Here is a 25,417-nt window from a genome sequence, read left to right on the forward strand (position 1 = left end):
TGACTTCAGGGCTGTATCTACCAACGTCCCCAATATCAATTGCAAAATTCCTTGGGTGGTGGCGGGGATTGAGGGGGAACTGTGTAGGAGGGAAGACATTAAAGCATAAACTTTCCACTTAAAAGTAAATTGCAGAAGTTCTGAGACACGGCCGGGCACGGTGGCTCAAGCCTGTAATCCCAGCACTTTGGGAGGCTGAGGCGGGAGGATCACGAGGTCAGGAGATCAAGACCATCCTGGCTAACACGGTGAAACACCGTCTCTACTAAAAATACAAAAAATTAGCCGGGCGTGGTGGCGGGCGCCTGTAGTCCCAGCTACTCGGGAGTCTGAGGCAGGAGAATGGCGTGAACCCGGGGGGCCGAGCTTGCAGTGAGCCAAGATCTCGCCACTGTACTCCAGCCTGGGGCACAGAGCAAGACTCCGTCTCAAAAAAAAAAAAAAAAAAAAAAAAAAGAAAGTTCTGAGACACATGAAGAAATCAAATGCTAAGAAAGCAAGCCACAAAATCAATAATTGTAATAAAAATTCATTTCAGAAGCAATTTATTTAGTGCAATCTGTCAAAGATTGTAAAATAAGTACTTGAGGATATCCAAAAAGATAAATGAAAGTAAAAGAGTCATCACAAGAACAAGAAATTAAAAAAAAAAAAAAAGTATCAGGTAGAAATTAAAAAAAAATTAGAAATCTTAAAAATGACAAATTAAGTAATTGAAATAAAAAGAAACAACAGAATATATTCTAGACAGGGAACAGTGAAGGTATGAATTAGTAAACTGAAAGGTAGCACTAATGAACTACCCGGAATTTCATGCAGGCAGACAAAAAGATACAAACATGAAAAACAAAAAACAAAACAAAACAAAAAACAGAAAAGATCAGTTAAGTGACAAAGACTGAGGCTGCAATGTTTGCTAATGGAGTTCTGAGGGAATATGCTAGAGGCAATGGTGGAGAAGCAATACCTGAAGAAACAGTGGCTGAGAATTTCCCAGAACTGGAGATGTATACTCTCATCATCAAAGAGTTTTGAATGAGTTTAGGGCAGGTGTACTGACTAGCAGGGGGCATAAGGGATCTGTGTAGCTTGCTAAGAATGTTCTAAATCTTGATCTAGGTGGTGGTAACATGGGTATACATGTATATAAAATTTAACTGAGCCTAAAGTTTATGCAAGTTATACCTTGATAAAAAAATTAAACAGAAAAAAGAGCATTAGACCATATAAATATGAATCCATATTAGATACAATGTAAAGAGATAGCATACTATTAATGATAAAAACATAGTCTTTTAAAAATCTATCAAAGGGGAAAAAAACCAGATTACCTCAATGGAAAGACTGAGAGCACACTTCGCAGCTGCAATAAAGGTCGGAAAACAATGAAGTAATATTTTCAAAAGACTGAGGAAAAATAACTGTCTAGAATTTTATATGCTGCCAAACCATCATTTGAGAACGAAAGAGAAGTATTATTTAGACATATAAAGGCTAAGAAATTTTACCATCTATTAAAGATCTCTTTAAAAAGCTCTTACAAGATGCAGTTCATTAAGAAGAAAAGTGGAAGCAGATGGAACCCATGGGATATAAGAAACAAGTTATTGTGAAAATTACTAAAATGTTAACCACTTGTATTTTTAAAGTAATGTTTGAGGGTTTAAAAAGTGTAAAACTCAAACTCTAAACAATAATAAGATAGGTAAGGAAATGTTTAGATGCATGCTAACAACTTTGATATACTCAGTTGGTGCAAAAGTAATTTTATTTTTACCACATTACTTTCAAAAATCCCAATTACTTTTGCATCAACCTATAATAGGAAAAAAATACTGAATAACACTAAATGTAATTGGCAAAATTTAATTTAAAATTTAAAAACAAATATAATCTACAGCATTAGAAAAACAGAGGAAAAATAAAAAAATAAGGTGATTAACTGAAGGCAGGCACATGGAAAGAAAAGGCAGAGGATAAAAATAAAAATGCACAAAAAATGGTAGAAATAAATATCAGTAATCACAATAAATATAAATGGATTAAAATCACCCATTAAAAGTAGAGATTATCAAAATGGATACAAAAATAAAATCTAGGTAAATGTAGCTTGGATACAAAAATAAAATCTAGGTAAATGTAGCTTACAAGAGATAGCCCTAACACAAAAACAGAATAAAAAATAAGGGGATAAAAATAGGTAACATATAAATACACCTCCTCACACATCAAAAATAGCTGGAATAGCAATATTAACAGGCAAGCATCATAAGAGGAAAAAAAGAAAATCTAAAACACTAAATTAATAAATATGCTCTGAATGTTCACAGTACAGAAAGTACTTCATTTGTGTACCAAGATGTTCAAATTGATAGTTACATTTTTAGGTAAAACAGTTCAGAGACACTAATATAAGTTATTTTTAAAAATAAATTGATATGTTAGATGATATTTATTTACCACCTAAAAGGTCCTTTGTCTAACCCCAAAGAGATGTCCCTAGTCAACAAACATTTATTAAAAATATATTGGGGTGGCCAGGCATGGTGGCTCACACCTGTAATCCCAGAACTCTGGGAGGCCAAGGTGGGTGGATCACCTAAGGCCAGGGGTTCAAGACCAGCCTGGCCAACACTGTGAAACCCTGTCTCTACTTAAAATACAAAAATTAGCCAGGAGAGGTGGGGGGCACCTGTGGTCCCAGCTACTCAGGAGGTTGAGGCAGAAAAATCACTTGAACCTGGGAGAAGGGGGTTGCAGTGAGCCGAGATCACACCATTGCACTCCAGCCTGGGCGACAAGAGCAAAAACTCCGCCTCAAAACAAACAAAAATATATATATGTATTTATATTATATATATTTATACATTTTATATATATATATAGAGAGAGAGAGGGGCACTGACTATACAGCAGTGGACAGTAATAACAGCATAGATTTAAGATTCCTGACCTCAAGAAGCTTGCTTAATATCCATTGACAAGTAAACTGGAAAATAGAGCAGGATAAGGTGAGGTCAGGATGCTCTGGGAATGTTCAGGAGGGGCATCTAATTCAGTTTTCGGAAGGTGAGAAAAGGCTTCCTAGAATACAATGACCACCTAATCTGAGCCTGAAGAGGTGAGGAGGAGACAATCTGTAAACAGGCAGTGATCCAGGCAGAAGGTAATATACTTATAGTCCTGGAGGCAGAGAGAACAGGAAACTTCAGAGGAACTGCAAATAGTATGCAGAGAAGTGAGGAGAGATTAGGCTGGTAAGATATGCAGAAAGAGACCAAAAATGACCTTTGTATGTCATAGAGAAAGCTACAGTGTCAGATTATATCATCTTACATACTTCTTTAAATGGCAGATGTTTTAGTGGTTAAAACAGATTGTACTTCAAAAGGAAAAAAAAAAAAAACGTATCCTCAAAGGTTTCTGCTATAATCAAGGAAAAACTATAGAACTAGTAAACCCAGCAATTAAATACCTCTTAGATGCCTAGAAAATAGACTCCAGCCACAGAAAAACAAAATGATGCTATATCATCATTTGTGTTCATCAGTATTCAAATTCCAATCACACTTTAAGAACTACAGATTCGACTCCAGCCATATAACTTTCTCTGAGTAACTTGACCTACATAATTTTGTTCATATTCCAGATTCCTATAGTAGGTCTAATTTATTTAAAAATCACAAATTGCATATAAAATGTTACATTACTGCTAATTACTTTTTTAAATTGTGATTTCCTCTATTTACTAGACTATGAGCTTCTTCACAACAGGGATAGGACACTTAAGTGTTTTATATTCCCATCCCCATTCCTCAGGTTTCAGGCCAGTGCACCATACACAACGAATTTTAGATTAAAATGCTTTAGAAAAAAAACATAATTTCACAAATCCTTATTTCCTCATAAGGTATACATCAAACTATCCTTTACATTTCTTTTGGTTCTAACATTCGATTTGTAGCACGCTTCTGATATTTAAAAAGACAGCCTTTTTTGCTTTTTTAAAAAACTATACCTATATATTTTCATATAACACAGACATATATGTTAGCTAGATGAGAATGCCAAGGGAGAGGGGAGAAGAGAAAAGCAGGAGGAAAGACAGGGAAAAAATGAGAGGACAAAAGAGAGGGAAGTGGTGAAAACAGACACAGAAAACTTTACCAATAAACCCCAGGAAAGTTTTAAAAACACAATAATATTACATATGGAAGCATTACCCCTAATTCATCACAAAACCAAAGTTCTATTTTTCAATAATCAAACATCATGTAAATGCCAAAAGAAAACTCTGAGACCAAATAATGAGCCATGAATATTCCAAATCTACTGAGTTTCAGCTGTGATCAAAAATTTAGTGCTGTAGCTTAGAACGATTCCTTGGCAAAGTAGTTACAAGGAACCTCTCCTAATTCAGATATGAGTTTGATTCCAAGCTCTGACAGTTACTAGGGATCTTGACCAAGTTACTTAATCTCTCTCACTCTCAGGAAAATTTTAAATATGTGTGTGTGTGTGTGTATGTGTGTATATATACATTTTTTTTTTAAAGTCTTGGGGCTGGAAGTGTTAACGCTTCACATACATCTTTATGTAACACTTCACAACATCTCTAGGTAAAAATAAAATGTTAGCTATATAACCATTTAGAATCAAGACACATGTATTCCATATTCTGTCATGTCTACCAGAATCAAGATACGTTTTTTCCCCATATTCTGTCATTTCTACCAGAATCAAGACACATTTATTCCATATTCTGTCATTTCTACCAGATCATTCAACAAACATTAACGTATAAGGCACTGTACTAAGCACTGGGTATGAAAACAACAAAAAGAGAAGTTTCTGTCCACAAAGAATTTAAAGTGGAAAAGAGTGGAAAAGACTGAGCAGCTAGGATAGAGGGTCCTGGACAGCGTGAGGTGACACATGGCTTCTCAGCTGTCAGGTTCATAGCTGACTGTTTGAAGAAAGAGATGGCGGCCCAGGAGTGTTCCTGCACCATCTTCTCGTGGTCCATGTCAGTGGCGGGAGTGGAGCGGGCCCGGGGCGAGAGTGCGGGCCCCAGAAGGGGCCAGAGCAGAGGCCCGCCCGGGGCTGCTCCCGAGCACTGACGCCAGCATCATCATCCTGTTCCTTTGTCCGATGGGCAGCTGCCAGAGCTGAGGACTGAAGTATACAGAGGCTTCCCTTTCTCTTTTTAAATTCTAGACATTAAGTATAGCCTTGGTCAAACACAGTTAATGGTGATGTTTATTTTATTAATGGACTAAGTCCTGAGGCTTTCACAAAATAATTTTGTTCTGCCAAAAATTAAGAATAAAAGTCTTTATGTAAAAGGTGCGTGTGGTGGTAGTGGTGGAAGAAGAGCTAGTTTTTATCTGTAAGACCAAGTTATCAGATCAACATGAACATTAAAGAAAAATTCCTCTTCTTAGTGCTATGTTGAACCACAATGACAACAATAATCAGAGACAAAAATAATTCAATTGTTTACTCCACAAATATTTACTAGCTGCTCCATGTGAATGACACTGTGTGTGACACTATGATAAAAATAGTAATAAAGTAAGACAGACCTGCTTCAAGAAGTTCCTAATCTGATTGAAGAAGAGTACAACAAGCAGGCAATGACAATCCCATCCAATTAGTACCTAGAGCAGAATGGGAATATAGAGGAGGGGCCCCTAGTCAGTATTTGTCATCCCTTTTCACTTTACACACACCCAAAGAAGGATAATATTTGCATGGCCAAAGACCTGAGGTTGCTAGGCCAGTTGAGGTCCTGCCCTACGGGATGAAGGCATGAGTAGTAGTTTGAGAAGGGCCCTGTGAGACAAGGTCAACCGCCCACACATCCCTCTGGCTTCTTCACTAAGTCTAGTAGCTACTGTATTCAACAGGTTAACACAGAACATTTCCATCACCACAGAAACTTCTACTGAATAAAACTATTATCTATAATTCCATTCACTAATTTTAAAATTCTGATATCATACAAAGATTTAGCAATAAGTGTAAAAAGGCATAATGATGGAATATAATTCAGTAACAAAAGAATGAACAGCTGATAAATGCTACGACATGGATGAACCTTGATGCTAAATCTGAAAAAATCTAGTCACAAAAGATCAAATATTACATGCTTCTATTTATATGAAACGTAGACAAAATGCAAAACTTTAGAGACAAAAAACAGATGCGGACTGTCTAGGGATAGAGATGGGAGAAAAAAATGACTGCGATCAGGCAGCAGGGATCTTTTTTGGGGTGACAGAAATGTGTTCTAAAACTGGATTGTGGTGATGGCTGCACAACTCTATATATTTACTAAAGATCACTGAATACTTAAAATAGGTAAATGTTATGGTATGTAAATTATACCTCAATAAAGCTGTTAAAACCGTAGTACATCAAAAAAAAGGGAAGCTATTTGTGAAATGTACTTTTCAAAATTTTCCATTTTAGCACCACAAACATATACATATTCCCAGAAATAATAGAACCAAAGCGTCTTCTACAGCAGAATTCAGAGACCCATATAACTCTCTAGTGGCATCTAGTGATATAGGATAAGGCTTTCTTCAAAATGGTTTTATTTCTGAATTTTAAACAGTAATAGTATATTAGACATAGTATAAGACTTTCACAAAAACTATTTGAAATACAAAAAAAAACCCTTGTCTCATGACATAAGGAACACTGCAGCAACAAGCACTACTGTCAAGCATGCTTACCACGTACATTCTAGGCACTGTGTGTGTGGCTAAGTGCTTGATGGAATTATCTCAGCCTGGTTTTGTTCCATAGTGCTTCATGGCAGAGTAGAAAAATCTCAAATATTTTGAGAAAAAAAAACAAGGTTTTTCACAACCTCAAATATTCTCTTACAAAAGGGGAACAAGAATTTTTTTTCCTTTTTATTATTTTAACAGATTTGACAGTTCAATTGATGAAAAAATAAACTAGGTCCAGTTTAAACTGAAAATATCTGAAGCACATGCCCCCTCCAAATAAAAAACCTGTAATAAAAATGCCGAATGATAGCTCAATTGACCTTTCAAAAGATTTTGAAATTGTGGCTGTTACCTAGCACTTTCAGAGTGTTTTCTGTACTAATTTTATCATGTATAATGTTTTAGTCAATCCTCAGACTGAAATGAAGTACTCTAAGAGTCATTATAGAACTTATTTTCTTAGACTCAAGAGTTCAACAAAGATGGAAATAATTTATATGCTATAATACAGCATATTTCAGTTACTTAAAAAAAGAAAATAAGTTATCATAGAATTATAAATCCAGGGTATTCTGTACCTTAGATTTCATCTAGTTCAACTCACTCCCAGGTAGTTCATGGCAGAGGAGGAAACCCAAAGGAAAAACCATGATTCCTGGGCCAGAGTTTTTCTTTGCACCCTCATCTCCTTGGCATAAAATGTCACGCGCGCACACACACACACACACGCGCACACACAAACACAAACTCACACACAGCATTAGTAAAAGAAGCTGTGAATCAGTCTCAGATTTTTGAAAAAACTTAATGGTTTCAAGACTGAACTGCTGTCCATTGAATGTTCTCAAATACTTATCTAGTCTTTGCTTAGAAGTAAACTAGATTCATAATTAGATGCAACACTATCATTTTTCATGAAAAATATCAATTTTCTTAATGTATAAAGGTCTAAACTCATTGTTTTATGGTGACCATACATTTTTAAAAATCTCAAAATTCAAACAAACAAAAAACAGTTAATAAGAGAAAAAAAATCTATGAAAAGTATAGTGTCAAAATATAAATTTGTTTTTAATATAAAATGAAGCAAGTTATCATAAATGTACCAAGAACCAGGCATACTTAAACATATATGGATACCCATGTATACAGTACATAAGTGTTAATGAAAAGCAGCAAATTATAGATCACAAATCACAAAGGTGATGAGTTTAAAAAAGAAGCCAGTGAACTACTAAGAACCAAGGATTAAGATTGCTTTCAATTATTTACTGTGCTTTGGCAAAAACAAATTTCCCTTCAGTTGGCAGAACACAGAATTTTAAGAGCAACCTTCAGGGAAACACGCTCCAGGGACTTAAAATATATCCTGGCCTGTCCTACATGAAAATAGCATACTGTAATCAAAAGGGAAAAAGAACAGAATAATGAGACCATATGTCTCCTGGCTCTTTATCTTACTGCTCATATTCTAACGGGTGTGAATAACTTATTAGATTGCCAGTGATCTGGAAGTCTGAAAGATAAATGTGGCCCAAGAATCCCCTCATCTGCTTACCTATAAATTCTCAAAGTGTGAAGAAAGTTAATCTTTTTAAAATAATCCCTAAAAGACTGTTCTGTGTCTGAGTAATTATTTAATGACACCAACACCATGTCATATTGAATATGGAAATAGCCAAAGCTCTATAATTCATCAGAGAAAAGAAACCTAAAAATAGATTCCAACTCATTACATTATTTATAAAGGTAAAACTTTCTTAGATACTGACAATTATTTTAAAATATGGTAGCAGCCATGCAGAGCCAACTGCTCAAAATGCTTTCCAATGGGGTACTGGCTCTTCCATTTACATTACACGTACCTTTCTTAAATTCTAGAAAATTATCTGCCAAATTTTTCTTTGAAAATTACCTCTTCCCATTTTCCTCTTTTTTATTCTTCTTCTGAAATTCCTATTGGGTTACTGAATAATTTTCATTTTACCCTTCATATGTCAACTTCTCTCTCATATTTTCCAGTGCTGTCTCTATGTGTTACATGCAACCTAATTTCCTCCAGTTGTCCTACCGTTCACAAATTCTTCATTCAGTCCTGTCTAATCACACTTCAGCCCACCCTTGAGGTTTGGGGGTTTTTAATTTGAGGGACAATATTTTTCATTATTAGAAGTTCTGTTTATCCTTTTCAAATCTGCCTGGACTTTTGTAATTCCAATTAACTGAAGTTCTGGGATCCAGTCCTGCTGCTTGTTATGCCTATTGACTTTCACTCCTAAAAGACTTCTATATACGTTAGTAAATACGGGATTGTGACTTTTGCTAAGTGAGACTTTATCTGCAAATTCTTTGTGGTTTGGATTAGAAGCTGTATTCTTCCAGAATAATGGCTTCTACCAGGTAGCCCACGGAGGCGATCAGCCCAGGACAACTTCACTTCTACCTATGGGTTCCCAGAAAATGCAAGTACTATAAATTTGACCCTCAGGAGGACTCTTTAGGGGAGTAGGCATTCTTATTCCATATAGATTCAAAATCGATTTGCCTGTTATCACATGGCATTAAATTCCATCCACATGCTGATGACTCTCAAATTTCTCTCTCCAAGTCAGACTTCACTCCTGAACTTCAACTCCTATAATCAATTGTCTATTGAACACTTTCCCTTGAATGTCTAATATGCATCTCAAATCTTACCACATCCAAATCTTAAACTGATTCTTGATTTCCCTTCCTTGCTCCTTCCACCCACCCCACTACCACCAAAAAAAAAAAAAAAAAAAAAAGTCAGAAACTTCAGCCTTCCAGCTCAGGCCTAGTGGTGCACATGGCCTCAACTCCCATTCACCACTCCAGATGTGGGGACACTTGGTGATTTCCTTTCTCTGCATTCCAGCACCACTTAACATTGAAAAGATTTACTTATAATATTATATCCAATAGAGAGCAGATGCTTTACCCCATCTGTTTAGATGGTCACATTGATTAAGAGTCCTCAGTGTTGGCTTTTCAAATGGGAGCAGGAAAAGCAGGCTACTTTAAATTGCCTATAGTTATCTCTTCATACCAGGTTACTCTTAGGGCCTGTTCCTTTCAACATAATGCTACTAATAGGGCTCAGAAAAGTATGTAGAAACCACTTCCTGCCCAGGTACAGTGGCTCACGCCTATAATCCTAGCACTTTGGGAGACCAAGGTGGGCAGATCACTTGAGGTCAGGAGTTCGAGATCAGCCTGGCCAACATGGTGAAACTCCGTCTCTACTAAAAATATAAAAATTAGCCGGGCATAGTGGTGCTTGCCTGTAGTTCCAGCTACTTGGGAGGCTGTGGCACGAGAATCACGTGAACCTGGGAGGTGGAGGTTGCAGTGAGTGAGATCGGGCCACTGTACTATAGCCTGGGTAACAGAGTGAGACTCTGTCTCCAAAAAAAAAGAAAGAAAAAAGAAATCACTTCCTATTAAGAAACCATGAATGTGGATATATTTTGGCTTTAGGATAAGGACCCTCACAGACTGATAAACTACAGATTCGTATTCAAGATCCTTCTAATAATCTATCTTATCTTACAGCCACTATGCCCCCAATGCAGCCAGACCTACCTGCTGTTGCTAAAGTATGTCTCAGTGACATCTTTCTTCCAAGACTTTACCTATGTTTTTCTATCTGGAATGTCCTTCTCACTTTTTAAAAAAGCCCATTTATTCTACAAGGACCAGTTCAAATACTACCTCATCTGCAAAGCCTTCTTGGATCCTTGTCATGTACCCTGCTTTTGGCTTACTTTCCCCTCTGCCGATACCTTTACTAACTGACCACTTACAGCACTGCAGTTCTATTCCAATTACCATGTTAGTCACAAAGGGAAGCACAAACAAGAACAAACTCAGACATAATCCCCGCTGAGGAACAAAATTTAGTAGTATGTCCAATCAGACTTGGTTGGGTCCATCAAGGACCAGTAATGTTCATTTGGACAACCTCACTGCACCACACCTCCTAACCTCCATAGTGGCTCAACCCACAGCAATTTTTCTCACCTTTCCTTACACCCCAGACTCCCTGAAAGAAGTGAGGTCTTGTCCCAAACTCCGCAGCTCATTTGGCTAGGGTTCTCAAGTAAATACTTGTCAGCCCTCTTCCTAATCCCCAAACCCATCATTAGTGGCAAAAGTGATGCCATGAAAGGCTAGACCTCCTAGGATCACAACACGGCTCTTCCAGACTCTGGTGTCCTGCCCACTGCCTAAACTCTTGATACTATTTCATAAGCACTAGACTGGACCACTCAATACCAACATTCGTGTGAGTGACATCTGTGCCTACTAAATCACATTAGGATACCCTGGAAGTCCTTGCCAGGGCTAGTCTCTGGAATTAGACAAATCCTCCCCAGACCATGTTATTCATTCTCTACTTGCTCTTTCCTTCTTTCTTTCCCTTTTTAACACTTGACTTACCATTGCTCCAGGTGAAGCATCATAATGGCTGTGGGGGACTCATTCAGTCACCTCTAATTTCTCTATTCTTCTGTCTAACACTCCCTAATAGGTACTGTAGATTCATCCTCTTTCCTCCACAATAGTTTAACCTGATACAGAATGAGTCAAGCACAGAGAAAGACAGCTACATAGGGTGCTAAAAGAGGCTATCCAGTGGCCAATACCTAGAGGGGTGACTCTACCACCATACATGGCAAAGGAAAAAGGGAAAAAGAAAAGGAAAAGAAAGTAGCTGCCAGAAAAACAAAAAGTCCCTTTCTCCAGCTTCCTTCACATTAACTGTTCCTCTATCCTTCTGTATGAGCACTGTAACATACTCACCTCTTTTATTCACAGTCTTTATTTCCTAAGCACTATATTAGTTACTTAAAAATCTGGCAAAATGGTTGCCAGAAACAGTGATGTAATACAGCTTTATAGATGGTGTTGCATCAAATATTCTCTTAATAATATCAACATTCCAATTCCTCTGGTACTAGTTTCTTATTTCAAATTATATCCTGAAAGCACTATGTACAACTTTAAAATATATATATATATATAAAATAAATTTCAAACTATACAAAAGTGGTGAGAAAAGGCAATGAAGCCACATATACCTTTTACCTCACTTATACAACTGCCAAGTGATTCATGACTGATCTTGTTTCAGTTATACCCCTCCCTACCCTCTCAACCTCCACCAGGGTTATTCTGAAGCTAATCCCAGAGATATTGTCATTTCATACATAAGTATTTCATCTCACATCATTTATAGGTGAGATTATTTTTTAAAAATAATCAAAATATAACCAAAATATTATTAAACCTTTAGAATTAATAATCCCTACGCTGGGTGCAGTGGCTTATGCCTGTAATCCTAGCACTTTGGGAGGTCGAGGCAGGAGAATCACTTGAGCCAAGGAGTTCAAAACCAGCGTGAGCAACACAGGGAAACCCCGTCTCTAAAAAAATACAAAAAACTAACCAGGCATGGTGGCGTGTGCCTGTGGTCCCAGATACTCAAGAGACTTAGGTGGGAGAATCACCCTTAGCCCAGGTTGAGGCTGCAGTGAGCAGAGATCGCACCACTACACTCCAGGCTGGGCAACAGAGTGAGACCGTGTCTCAAAAAAAAAAAAAAAAAAAAAAAAAAAAAATCCTTAGCATCATTAAATATCCAATGTCTTTTCAAATGTCCCCATCTGTTTGGTTTGCTTGAATCATAATTAAAATAAGGTCCATACGTTGGCATTGGTCTCAAATCTCTTATATGCTATAGGTTCGCCCACCCGCCTGCCCCGAGCTCTTCCCTGCCACCCTGAAATTTATTGGTTGAAGAAACTGGCATATAAAATTCCTCAGTTTAGCTTTTGCTGATATACTTCTGATAGTGTCATTGAACATGTTATATTTCCCCCTGTATTTCCTGGAAAATGATAGTTAGAGCTATAGGCTTGAATGTATTTGGTTCAATTTTCTGGCAAGACTACTTCACAGTGGGAAGCATGTAATATCTGGTTATCTCTCTTTTTGTGATGTTAGCAGCTGTTAATGATACTATTTTACCAGAGATTGCAAAACGGCGATACAGTGACATTCTATGATTCTTCTATCTTTTAACAACTGCGATATGCTAATAATGAGAAACTTCTCATCAATTACTTGGTTACTCAGAGCTACAGTTCATATAGCAGAAAAGGTAGAGAAAAATGCTTGAGTCTTTCCATTTACTACATTTTCAAAATGAGTTATTTCTTAGCGCCCTCTAAAGCTAACCAATTATTTTTTTTTTCCTTTAGTATTACTGTGAACTTACGGTTCAAATATATTTAATGTATTAAAATATATTAAATATATTACCCTTATTATCCTTAGTGATCCTCAAACTATCTCATCTACGGCTCCTGAGTCCTTTAAGATGCCCTCAGGAGTTTTTGACAGCTTCCTTGCTTTCTGAACTGACAAGGTATTAAAAGCTCATCTGCACATCTCCTGCCCTAGATCTGCAAGTAGCTACTCTCCAAGGAGCCTTCATTTACTTTAGTGGGAACTGATATTTAGAGACTACAGTCTGGGTTCTAGGGGTGCTCACTGCGACTCGATTGGTCCTTGTTTCCAGGCATTGCCAGGGGAAAGAGCTAGAAAATTTACCATCACAGAGTCTTTCCTAACCTTAGAAACTTTTACCTGTTTCTCCTTTAAACTACACTAAAAATCCAAGTTTCCAATGATACTACCTTAACCAGTCATTTGCTTTATCCCATAAAATACACAAAAAAGCCTTAGAATAACAATGCCAACATAACCAGCATAATATGATTACTCTAACAGTTGAGGATTATACTTTTGGAGATGCTTTATCCTTCAGTTAAAATCTATTAGGGCATGTAATCAAATATCTGACATTTGAAATAGTGCCTCTCTGTATGGTTATGTAAGCAAATTGAGAGAGAGAGAGAAAAAAAATGAATTAGAATCACCTGTCTCATTGTTTCAATCTTTAGGACTCGTTTACATTTTAATTTTGTTTTAAACTTGGGCAAAATACGTATATGATCCCAAAGTCAAAGAGACAAAACAAGATATATTCAGAGACGTCCAGCTTCCAGTTTCTTCCCCACACTGTTCCCTCCATTACTCTCTAAATAACCATCTATTGTTGTTTTTAAAGTTTTATTTTATCCTTTCTTTTTAATTTCTTAAATATTAGCACTGCCACCTCTCTCTTTGATAAATGATATATACTATACTCACCTGTCTATACCTTGCTTTTTTCCAATGAACATCACTCCATAGCAATATAAAGAGATATTCCTCATTCCTTTTTACAGTTGTGGATATAGTAAAAGTTATTCAACAAATCCTGTACTAACCAACATTTGGGTTGTTTCCGCCTTTTGCTATTTCAAACAATGCTGTGATAAACAGCCTAGTGTGTGTTTGTGACTTTTCCTATTTTTGCTGCTGTAACACTGAGACAGATCCCTCGAAGTAAAGCTGCTAGGCCAAAGGGTAAACATAAATGTAATTTTTCTAAATAGTGCCAAATTCTCTTCCCTAGTATTTACACCATTTAGCATTTCCTCCAGCAATGTCCGAGAGTGCCTGCTTCTTCCTTTCCCTCCACAGCCTTATCAAGAGAACAGCTTGTCAAACTTTTTAACTACTGTCAATATAATCGGCAAGAAATAACATTTCAGTAAAGTATCTGCATATTTCTTATCAGCTGAAAGGTTAGGCAATTTTTTCTATGTTTAAGAGCCATTTGCAATTATTTTTCCATAAACCATCTGTTCATGTATCTTACCCACTTTCTTGTTGAGTTGACAGTCTTATCGATTTTTTAGGGATATTAACCCTTTGTGATAGAAATTGCAAATACTCTTGTCCAATTTGTCACTTCTTTTACTTAACTTGTATTTTTAGCCATGTAAAAGTATCAAATTTTATTTCCCATATTATAATCTGGATTTTGAGTTATAGTTAGGGTGTTTATTCCACTTCCAGGTACAGAGGAATTCAAGACTTGCACAGTTTCATTTTTATACATTACATGTATAATTCATTTGTAATTTATCCTTCACATAATATAAAGAATAAATCTAATATTGTCTTTCTTTACTATACACTTAAATTCCACGTGCAACTGCATCTATTTCCTTATTCTCTACTCAGCTGCACTGGTCTGTCTTTTAAGCACCAATCCCAGAGTTTTAATTAGAAATGCTTAATACTATGTTTCAATGATTAGCAGGGCTACAACCCTCCTCCGCTGCTCTGCTTTTGAGGGTTTTCCTTGGATTCTACTTATTTGCTTTTTCCAATAAAATTTATAATGAACTTGCCTGCCTCCCGAACACACACGTGCATGCGCGCGCACACACACACACACACACAATCATGATAAAGTTATCAAGAAGAATGTCAAAATTATGATGTTGAAACTAAAAGCTGGGTATAAGGACTAAAAGTTGAGGGAAAAGCCTTAAAATATTTTTCACCATTCTATGCTTGTGTAAGGATATATGCTGAACCCAGAAAACCTTTGTTACATTATCATGGGAAAATTTTATTTAACCAAACTTACATTAACTACCAAAGGGACACAATTTATTTAATTTATATCACATATTGTATAACAGGACAGATTAGAAAAAAAAAAAATAACCAAATAACAAAGCACACAGGACATTAGGAAGGTATCTCCTCACCTTCCTTTTTCAGCCATTTCACAATGTTTCCCTCTTCCATTGTAGGAGACAGTGACGGCATTAGTATCTTAATGGGATCACCTGAAATTGAAAAAAAGGAAAGATCAGCCACAACAAATAATGCACCTCTTGAGGCATCAATATAAGTTCAAGTAAATTAATGTTAAATTCCTTTTGAAAAAGAAGGCATTCCAAAGTCTAAAAGATTCCCAACTGGTAAACTAAGTCTCCAGTAAATAGTATGGAAACATAAAATTCAATTTTTTATAACAATAAAAATATTTTTTGGAATATTTTAAACTCTGTTTTCATAATTCCCTAGTGTTCTATGCATCTTCTCAAGCCAGGTGCTTACAAGTCAAAAAAAAAAAAAAAGGAGAAAAATTGATTTAGGATTGATTTAGGTTTCACTTCCTCCTTTTCCTTTTGTTTCTGCAAAATAGATTTATAGGTAAAATGACCAGAGAAAAAGGCAAATAAGAAAACAACAACAACAAAAAAAACATGGTTCTGACAATCTACAACAGAATAATCAAGATCAGACTTTAAGAAATCGGCTGTTTTTATTTTCCTCTAATATTATAGTATTCAAGAATCAAAGGTTCCTACGAATAGGTGTGAAAGGAAAAGTTTGCCTTGTCAAGGATGATCAGAATTTAAGTGGTTAAATTAACCTCACTTTTTGTTGTATACCACAATTCAGTTGGGGATCCAGAGAAGTAGACCTCAAACCAGAATGATCTCCCAATGAAGCATAACTACATTTTCCTTAGGTATCAAAAAAGGAAACACTATGTATTTGTCCAGCAACACTTCCCAATCCACCGTCCAGGGTTACAATCAAGAGCAACATAGCTTTTAGATTACAATTTACTAATAAAATACCATGGTAACAAATACATCCATCCCCTGTAGTTTCCCACAGACCCTATTCTCTCCTCAGATAGTTCAACTCTCCAGACTCAAACAAGCAAAACACTGTAGCATAGCTAACATACTTCAAATGTGGAAGAACAGGGCTTCTTTTGTCTCCACTGATGTTTTAGGTTAAAAGCAAGGAAATTTAGCACTAATGTTAAATGAGAATAAATATTTATCTTGGGAAGCTGAATAACTTGTACTGCATTTTCAAATGGAGATTTCCTATGGCTTCATGATAAAGGCACTTCCACCTCTTTGAAGTATTTAAGAGAAAGTTTCTGTACCTCTCCACTTTTCCCTCACTCTGAAGGTCTGCAGAAAGAATGCAAGCATGCATACCTGCCTCAGTCCGTTCCTTATTTTAACAACTTCCTGATTATAGACAACCTGCAGTCTCCTCTCAGCTCCTCCACCCACGTGCTAGGCACACGTGGCCCTGCCTTTCAAAAGCAGCTCCACGGGCCCAGCTCTCTGTGTTCTTGCCATCAGGGCCCACTGGATATGAGGCAGCAATTCGGATATGTGTGTTTGCTTTGTACACACAGTCTCCCTCTAAAACAGAAAGTTCAAAGTCTAAAGTGGGGTTATACTAAGAAGCCCAATCTTAGGCCACAGATCTAAGTCACATTCTCCAATCCAATGTAACTATCAGCATTTGATCTCCATCTGTCTTACCCTTTCTCTCTCTCCACTGGCACCAAATTCTAAGAAGGTTGGAAAAGTAGAACTATCACTCCTAGTGCCCCAACAATGACACAGCCCAAACCAAAGTTCAAGTCAAACATGCCCATTTCATCAAAGAGAAAACCACAATCTAGACTGATTACAGCATGCGAATCTGCATGCTTAACTCTCAAAGTTGTGCTGACTTAACATCTCAATGTTCCTTACAAACATGGATCATCAATTAATTAATGGTTATTGATAGCTTATATTCACTCAGAAATCCAAATATAGCAAACCAGACATATCAGATCCACGTGAGCATTCTTCATATATGTCTAATTAAATATCCTTATAAACCTTTTCCCCACCTTGAACGTGCAGAATTCTTGTATTAAAAAACCACTTTTGCCGAGGTGGGCAGATTTGAGGCCAGAAGTTTGAGACCAGCCTGGCCAACATGGTGAAACCCCACTCTATTAAAATTTAAAAATTAGCCAGGTGTGGTGGCACATGCCTGTAATCCCAGTTATTTGGGGGGCTGAGGCATGAGAATCACTCGAATCCGGGAGACGGCCGCAGTGAGTCAAGATCACGGCACTCCAGCATGGGCAACAGAGCAAGACTCTGCCTGAGAAAAACAAAACAAAACAAAAAACCATCTTTACAAGCCAGGCGCGGTGGCTCACGCCTGTAATCCCAGCACTTTGGGAGGCTGAGGCGGGTGGATTACGAGGTCAGGAGATCGAGACCATCCTGCCTAACACAGTGAAACTCCGTCTCTACCAAAAATACAAAAAATTAGCCAGGTGTGGTGGAGGGCGCCTGTAGTCCCAGCTACTTGGGAGGCTGAGGCGGGAGAACGGCGTGAACCCAGGAGGTGGAGCTTACAGTGAGCCGAGATCCCGCCACTGCACTCCAGCCTGGGTGACAGAGCGAGACTCCATCTCAAAAAAAAAAAAAAGAAAAAAACCATCTTTACTATTGACAATGAATATTTCAAATGCACACGAAAACAGGTTATCTCTAAGTGCATTATATATTGAAAAACAGGAGGAAAAATAGCCACAATGAGTTTCCTAACTCCTAATTATGAAAGATGGTTATTTTGGAAGACACTGAAGAACAAAGGCCATCCAACTCCAATCCACCATGACTCTCAATAACCGTAGCTGCAACAGTTTCACTTAATTCTCAAGCTACCTCTAGTTGAAATGCTAATTATAACTAGAAGGTAGCTTTAAAAAATCTCTGCATTTTTTACTTAGTAAAATAAGTCCTTGTGAACTAAAATAGGCACATTAAAATATTAAATAGGTAAAAAATAATGCAAACTACTAAGTACAACCATAATGTTTTGTCTATAAAACGCTGGAGAACTAAATTCTTGAGTGAACTAAAATTAGGGAAGTGCACTTAGGGAAAACACACATACACACACACACTCTCACACACAGGCAAGATTATAACATTAGTGATGCATCTCCAAATCCAAACCATAACAATCCTACACGTAATTGCAAGAATTCTTCAAATGTGCATAAAGCTTAACACATTAAATGCATTTGGAGATAATAGAATGAGCTTGCTAATCCTCTACACTATGTGGTGTGTCTTACTGCCTTTTTCATTTTTTACATGGCTTGATAAAGAAATCATAAACAGTTGCTTAAAGAATGTACTGTCAGCCTGAGCCTCAGCATTATTTTTTTAAGCTCAGAATAACAAATGCACTTGTTTTGGAAAAAAAAAAAAAAGGAGTGGGGGGTGGACAAAAAAACTCCTACCTTTTAAATAGCACCATGGTAAGAGGCCAGCCTCTTTTTGAAAACAAAAGCTTAAAAAAAAAAAAAAAAAAAAAAAGGTCCCAGTGTGTTCTTATCAAAAAGCTGAAGCCAGGCATTATGAACAGAATATTTCATAAATATATACATATTACATTTATATATCAAAGAGTTCCATTTCAAAGAAGCAACTAAATGGACCTCAATGATACTATAGCCAGATTCCAATTTATGACAAATACTAACTTAATTCTCTTAAAGTCTCTCTCCAATATTTGTATGCTTTGGTTCCAATTGTCATGACACAATTCATATTTATTTTATAATTCTATCTCCTATTATAATCTCTCACCTAAGAGACCTTCACATTTCCATTACTCTTGACATTAAGGACTATATTATGAAGCCTCTGCAGTTATTAAGTATTATTTTTCAAGTTACCAAATCAAGAACCTCAAAATTTTTCATATTTTAAAAATAAAAAGAACATAATCGTTCCTTAGTCACCCTTCATGAAATGAACTGAAATTATTTATCTGAATTATGATAATATAATAATTCTGTAGTAGATCATTATCTTTACTCTGAAATGAAGGTGACAAAAACCAAAGAAAAATATTTTGGACATTTCCATTATTCAATACTATCTCTTGATAGATTATACTCACTTATTACAGAGAGCTAAATGTGCAGTATATTTTGTGGTGATTCTAACTAATCTATCCTCAGGCTTTCATGCTAGAAAAACCATTTCATAAGCATTAATATGTTAACAAAAGTACATATTTCTTTCTAGTATACCCTCTTTTGATTAGAACACTACATGGTATCTTTTCCAGATGTATTTTTCTGATAAGAAAGTAATTACGCAATCATAATATCAGCTTGAAGTGACAGGACTGGACATAATTAATATCTGCCCTTTATGGCTGCTGTCAGCTCTACTAAGATAGTGTGGACTTTTCTAGACTCCTTGGAATGGAATTTTATCCTTTATCTAATATTAATTAATTTGCATTTGAAATTATATGCAGACTCCCTCCTCATTCCAGTAAGCTGTACATTCTACCATTCTCTTGTCAAATTAAGGCGGCCTTAAGATATGCACCAATTATGTTTCCTACTAATATTAGTTTCCCACAATTACAGGTAAGTAGTTTACTGCACTCATTATACAGGTTTTTCAATTAGTACTCACAAAGTTCTCAAAATTTAGTTAAAATTTAACACTTTTGTAGTCACTTTAGTGTTCTGCTCCTTCTTATAAAGCTAACAAATTATACCAAATTGGTTTGTGAAACCTACCCTTCTATAGCAGTTACAAAACATTTTTTAAAATTTTAAAATGACTATTGTAATGTATGTGGTCCAGTAGTTTACATTTAAACATGCTGATTTTAAAAGTAAAGTCTCACGACTCATGAGAACTATTTTACTTTTTTTTTACATCAACAGAATGACACAATCAGTTACAATTTTTTGCTTAGCATATTGCTGTTTTCCCTGCCATTTCTGCTACATGAGCAATTTAGCAATCACTGAATTTTACAGTAATCCCTCTAAGCAATTCCTATATTTCTTCAAATAGGCTCTTCCAATTTCTCTATAGCATTATTCTGACTTCAATTTCAAATATGGTACACTAACCTAATTCTAGTTTCTTGTTCCCTAAAGTATTTCTTTTATCCTAAGAACAAAACGCTCATACTTCACAGTAAACTCAATTATATCAAAGCTTTAAATTGATGATCTATATATGAACACTAAAAGGTCTCCAGATTAAAAAAAAAAATTTCATACACGCAAACTCTTAAAATACAAATGCAGAACAAACTGTTTTATGGTTAATATGAAGCAGATTTAAGCTCCATTACTCTGACTAAAGTAAGTAAGGGTATTCAGCAGTTTACATATGGTACAGCTTAAACATCATGCTCCAGTTCATTTATAGGCTCTAGTTCATTTATAATCCAAGCATGCAAAAATCATGAAATGAAGATAGACCAAATGAAAAAGTAAATTACCCAGTACTTTCTCAGTGTGGCTCCCTGTCTCTAACATTAATTTGCTTCTTCGCTAATAGGGAGAGAGACTGTTCATTTAATCGTTTCTCATTCCAATGTCAGAACACACTAAATAAAACGGAGCCTTCAAAATTGCTGTTCAAATAAAACAATTCTGCCATCTGCAGGCTGGACGAAATAAAGCAGAATAAAGTAAAAGTAATTTAAAAATCAGCACTAGGCACATAGTAACATTTGGAATAAAGGCAGTTACATTATTTTTTATTTTAAATGAGCGTTTGTCATATAAGTCTTCTTTGTTCAAAGAGTTACTCTGGTGTGGTACTGGAGTAAAAATAGACTGAAAATATCAATGGACCACAATCGAAAATGAATGCACAACAGTTTGTATGAAAACAGCACTTACAGGTCTTGGCATGCTAACAAACATAAAAAAGATAACCCATAAGCAATATATAGGTTGAGTATGCCTTATCAGAAATGCTTGGGACTATAAGAGTTCTTAATTTCAGATTTTTTCCGATTTTGGAATATTTGCATTATTCTTACTGGTTGAGCATCCCTAATCTCAAAGTCCAAAATCCCAAATGCTCCAATGAACATTTCCTTTAAGCATCACCTCTGAGCATCAGGTCAGTGCTCAAAAAGCTTTGGATGTCAGACTTTCAGATTAGAGATGCTCAAACCTGTAGATGATATCATCCAATTTCTACCTGCCCCGCTTGTACACACACACAGACTGAAATGAAATACTCTAAAATGGCAACAGTAGTCATCTCTAGCTAGTGATATTACTATAAGGGCTTTTTATTTCTTTTATTTCTGATAACCTACATTTTCATATATGTCTACAATAAATTTATCCAATCTTACTTCCTCTTTCAAACTTACCTAACACCAAGTTTAAAAATGTGCTGTTTGTTTCTGTTATTTTTAAACAGAACCCACAAGGACAGAGAGAAAAGAAGGAATAATGGCACATAATTTTGGAAGCAGAAAAGTAAATAGATAACAATCAGCTAAAGAGACCCTAGAAAGCCGTATCCTAAGCCAGGGAGGATTTGGGTGGCTGCTGTTTGAAAAGTAGCTAGATACCTGGATCCCCTCTCTTAATCCAGTGGTAGGTAACAACTCATTCAACAGAACCTACCCTCATTCAACAGAAGACTGAAGCTTGTTTTCTCTGCAGAGGGCAAAAAGAAGAGCTTGAAGTTCAATGTACACAACTGGGGATATATAAAAACTGCAAAAATAAGTTAAGTGAGAAAGTATCTGATGTGGCTGACATTACAGAAAACTGTGTGGAGAAGTTATTACGTAGTGTTAGATAAATTAGAAATTATCACAGAGAAAAACTAATTAAAACTTTAAAAGGCAGCAATAACTGCAGCAAAAAGAAGGCTAACAATCGAAATATGGGACAATCCTCAATTGTGAATAATATTTGTTTAGTGTAAACAGTGAATATTTGACCAAGACTTACAAAACAATTTCACTGGGGAGGGAAAACAGAGGGTGGCACTGACCATCAGTCATCCACAGATAACGTCTAAAATAGAAACAGGGAGATAGGCAAATGCCAGAAGGAAGTTAAAAGACAAAACCAGTTGCTTCTAAGGCAGACTGGGAAAGTTGGGTGAGATGGGGCAGAGATCCACTGTACTGTTACAAGCCTTTCAGTACTATTTAAACTATAGGCATGTACTATTGTGCTACATGAAATATTTTATTATTTAGTTAAATATTTAATTTAAAAAAACTCAAGGAGAAGCAGAATACCATAGTGATTTAGAGAGCAGGTACTGGAATCAAACTGCCTAGGCTCAAATTTCAGATCCACCACCTACAAGTTATTTATTCAATCCACGTCTATTTCCTCTTCTCTAAAATGGTGCCATAAATAGATTTTTGTAAAGAAATAAGGTAGGCTGGGAGCAGTGGCTCATGCCTGTAATCCCAGCACTTTGGGAGGCTGAGGCAGGTGGATCACATGAGGTCAGAAGTTCAAGACCAGCCTGGACAACATGGTGAAAGCCCATCTTTACTAAAAATACAAAAATTAGCCACGCATGGTGGCACTTGGAGGCCTGAAACTGGGAGGCAGAGGTTGCAGTGAGCCGGGATCACCCCATTGCACTCCAGCCTGGGCGACAGAGCAAGGTTCCGTCTCAAAAAAAAAAGAAAAAAAAAAAAAAAAAGAAGAAGGTAACACATGGGGCTTGGCAGAGAATAAGTCTCAAAAATGTTAGCTATTTATTTTTGATGGGCAGCATAGAAATAATTAAGAGGGTATATGCTGGAGGCATTCAGATAGCTAGCTAGATGTATCACAATATCCTATAATATTGTTAAGATGTCACAATATTGTAGAGCATCACAGTTCCTACTTGGAGTAATGAGAGATGCACTCACAGGTTCCTTTCACCTTCCCAGCCTAAACTTGAAGGTTCCCTTTTTACTCTCTCCTCTACCTAATTCAGCAGTGTTCTCATGACTAAAGTACACTAATTCTTAATCTCTATTCCAACTACATTTCATATTTGAAAACCAAGATCTCATTAAACTCAGTAGGCATTCAACAAATGCCTACTGAACACTTGTTATCCTAGCCCTAGACCAAACCAGATTCTTCACCTCAAAAGGATTACAATTTAGATGAGAAGATAAATACACAAGTACTAGACAGTAGTAGATAAAAGTGCCATTAGACAATCAAAGAATTATGAGAGCTGAGATTCTACCTGATGAAGACTGGAAAACAAAACAAAACAAAATCTGTACTAGTACTACTTAATATCTATTAGGATGGCTATTATCCAAAAAACAGAAAGCTAGGAAATGATGAAAATGTTTATGGAAATAGGCTTTAGACTAGGTGGTACTTATGGACAAATTACAGGGAGATCTGAGTCCTCTGGACTCAGAATTATATACAAAATTTTGTATGTATGTGCTTTCCTGAAGAAGTGGTATAGCTTTTATCAGTTTTCTAACAGATTTGTTCCCCTCCAAAAACCAGGGCTAATAGATTCCCAAGCAATCTCTCCTGAATTAGACATTTGTTGATCCTAATTTTTCCCTACGAATGTTTCATATAATAAAGTCTTTGATTTATACAGTAACGGAAACGTATCAAACAGATCACTAGCTATAGTAAATGTCCCGCCTACCAAAAAAAATGAATCACCATATACCCCATCTTGTTTATAGAATCTGCTGATTCTATATTATTATACTTTTACTTAGTATCCAACAGCACATTAGAAAAGAGGTTAGCCAGAATTTTTAGATAGCATATGGTGTAGAATGCATTTCCTTTGAATGAAATAAACCAAACATTTTAGAAGAGATTTCAGCTTGCAATACTGGCCTTCTTGGTATTAAACTATAAAATTAAAATTCTACATAAATCTCACTTTACTTTGCCATCTTGGGAGAAGAGTAAAAAGAAATTAGCATTCCGTTTATAGCCTAGCAAAAGCGCGCACACACACACACACACACACACACGATACTTTGGGAACTTACACATTTTGTTGTAAAAGGCAAATTAAGCTCAAGACAACAATAAGAAGGTATATTTAAGAGTACGTCACCTTAGAAATTTACAGGTAGGAGAAGTCAATATATACTCTCTCTTAAATAGTCATGCCACCCTTATACGTACTCAAGAATTTTGGTGTCCTTAATTGTACTAAAATGATAGGCTGTCACAGAAATGCTAGTCTACAATGCAGTTATTACTATGTCTGATTTCATTTTTTTTTAAAAAAAAAGCAAAAATGTTCATATAGAATGTACACATGTGAACAAAACGTCAGCATGCTGACACTGTTCTGCTGAAATCTATAATCAAGCTATCACTTGATACTGAGGTAGACTATGGTTAAGGAAACAGGCATTGGTGTCAGATCTGGGTTGAAACTTGAACTATCTACCAGAGTATAGCATTAGTTGTGAGTATTAAATGGAGCTGATTCATGTAAAGTGCTTACAAGGGTGCACAGTATATAGTAAGCTCTCAATAAATGCTACTTACTACTCCCAAACCTACTCCCCAAATTTCTTTCTTGCTGGTAGAAGCTTAACTTTGTTCAGCTATATATTTTTCTTGCGCATACATACTCAGAGTTAGTGATTCCACACCCATCCCCTTGATGAGCCAAAGTTTAACCATTTTTCACACAGTGAAGTCAAGCCAGTAACTAACTTAAGAAAGGGCAAACGACCCAATTCTGGTCAATACAATATAAGAAAATTCTGCTGTGGTAACAGAAGATGTTTCTTTGTTCTGCAAAAAAGACATCCAAGAAGAAAGATCCTCTTTTCTTCCTCTGGACGTCATCAGGTGCACAGTTCCAAAGTGGTCATCCACTTATTCACTAACCTTGGGTAAAATGCTAAAACCTCTCTGAGTCTCTATTTCTTCTCCTATGAAACATGGCAAACCTTTGCAGGGTTTTTATGAGTTAGAAGTAATGCAAATATAGTGAGAGCTCAGTATGTGATGGCTACTTCTAATATGCTGCTTTCATATACAGAATAAAATGCTTTAAAACAAAGTAAACATATACAAAATATTTCCT

The 25,417-nt window shown here is 36.3% G+C and overlaps 1 protein-coding gene across 3 annotated transcripts in view; it reads right to left on the reverse strand.

Annotated features, from left to right (window-relative positions):
- Window positions 1-25,417, reverse strand: part of PDHX (pyruvate dehydrogenase complex component X) — a 74,238-nt gene that overhangs the window by 43,091 nt on the left and 5,730 nt on the right. For all 3 annotated transcript variants that reach the window (XM_025355910.1, XM_025355912.1, XM_025355909.1), the window contains exon 2: window positions 15,440-15,520. In XM_025355910.1, the coding sequence (XP_025211695.1) occupies window positions 15,440-15,520 (81 nt within the window). The remainder of the gene's footprint in view (window positions 1-15,439; window positions 15,521-25,417) is intronic.

This window comes from Theropithecus gelada, chromosome 14, assembly GCF_003255815.1.
Source record: "Theropithecus gelada isolate Dixy chromosome 14, Tgel_1.0, whole genome shotgun sequence".
NCBI lineage: Eukaryota > Metazoa > Chordata > Mammalia > Primates > Cercopithecidae > Theropithecus > Theropithecus gelada.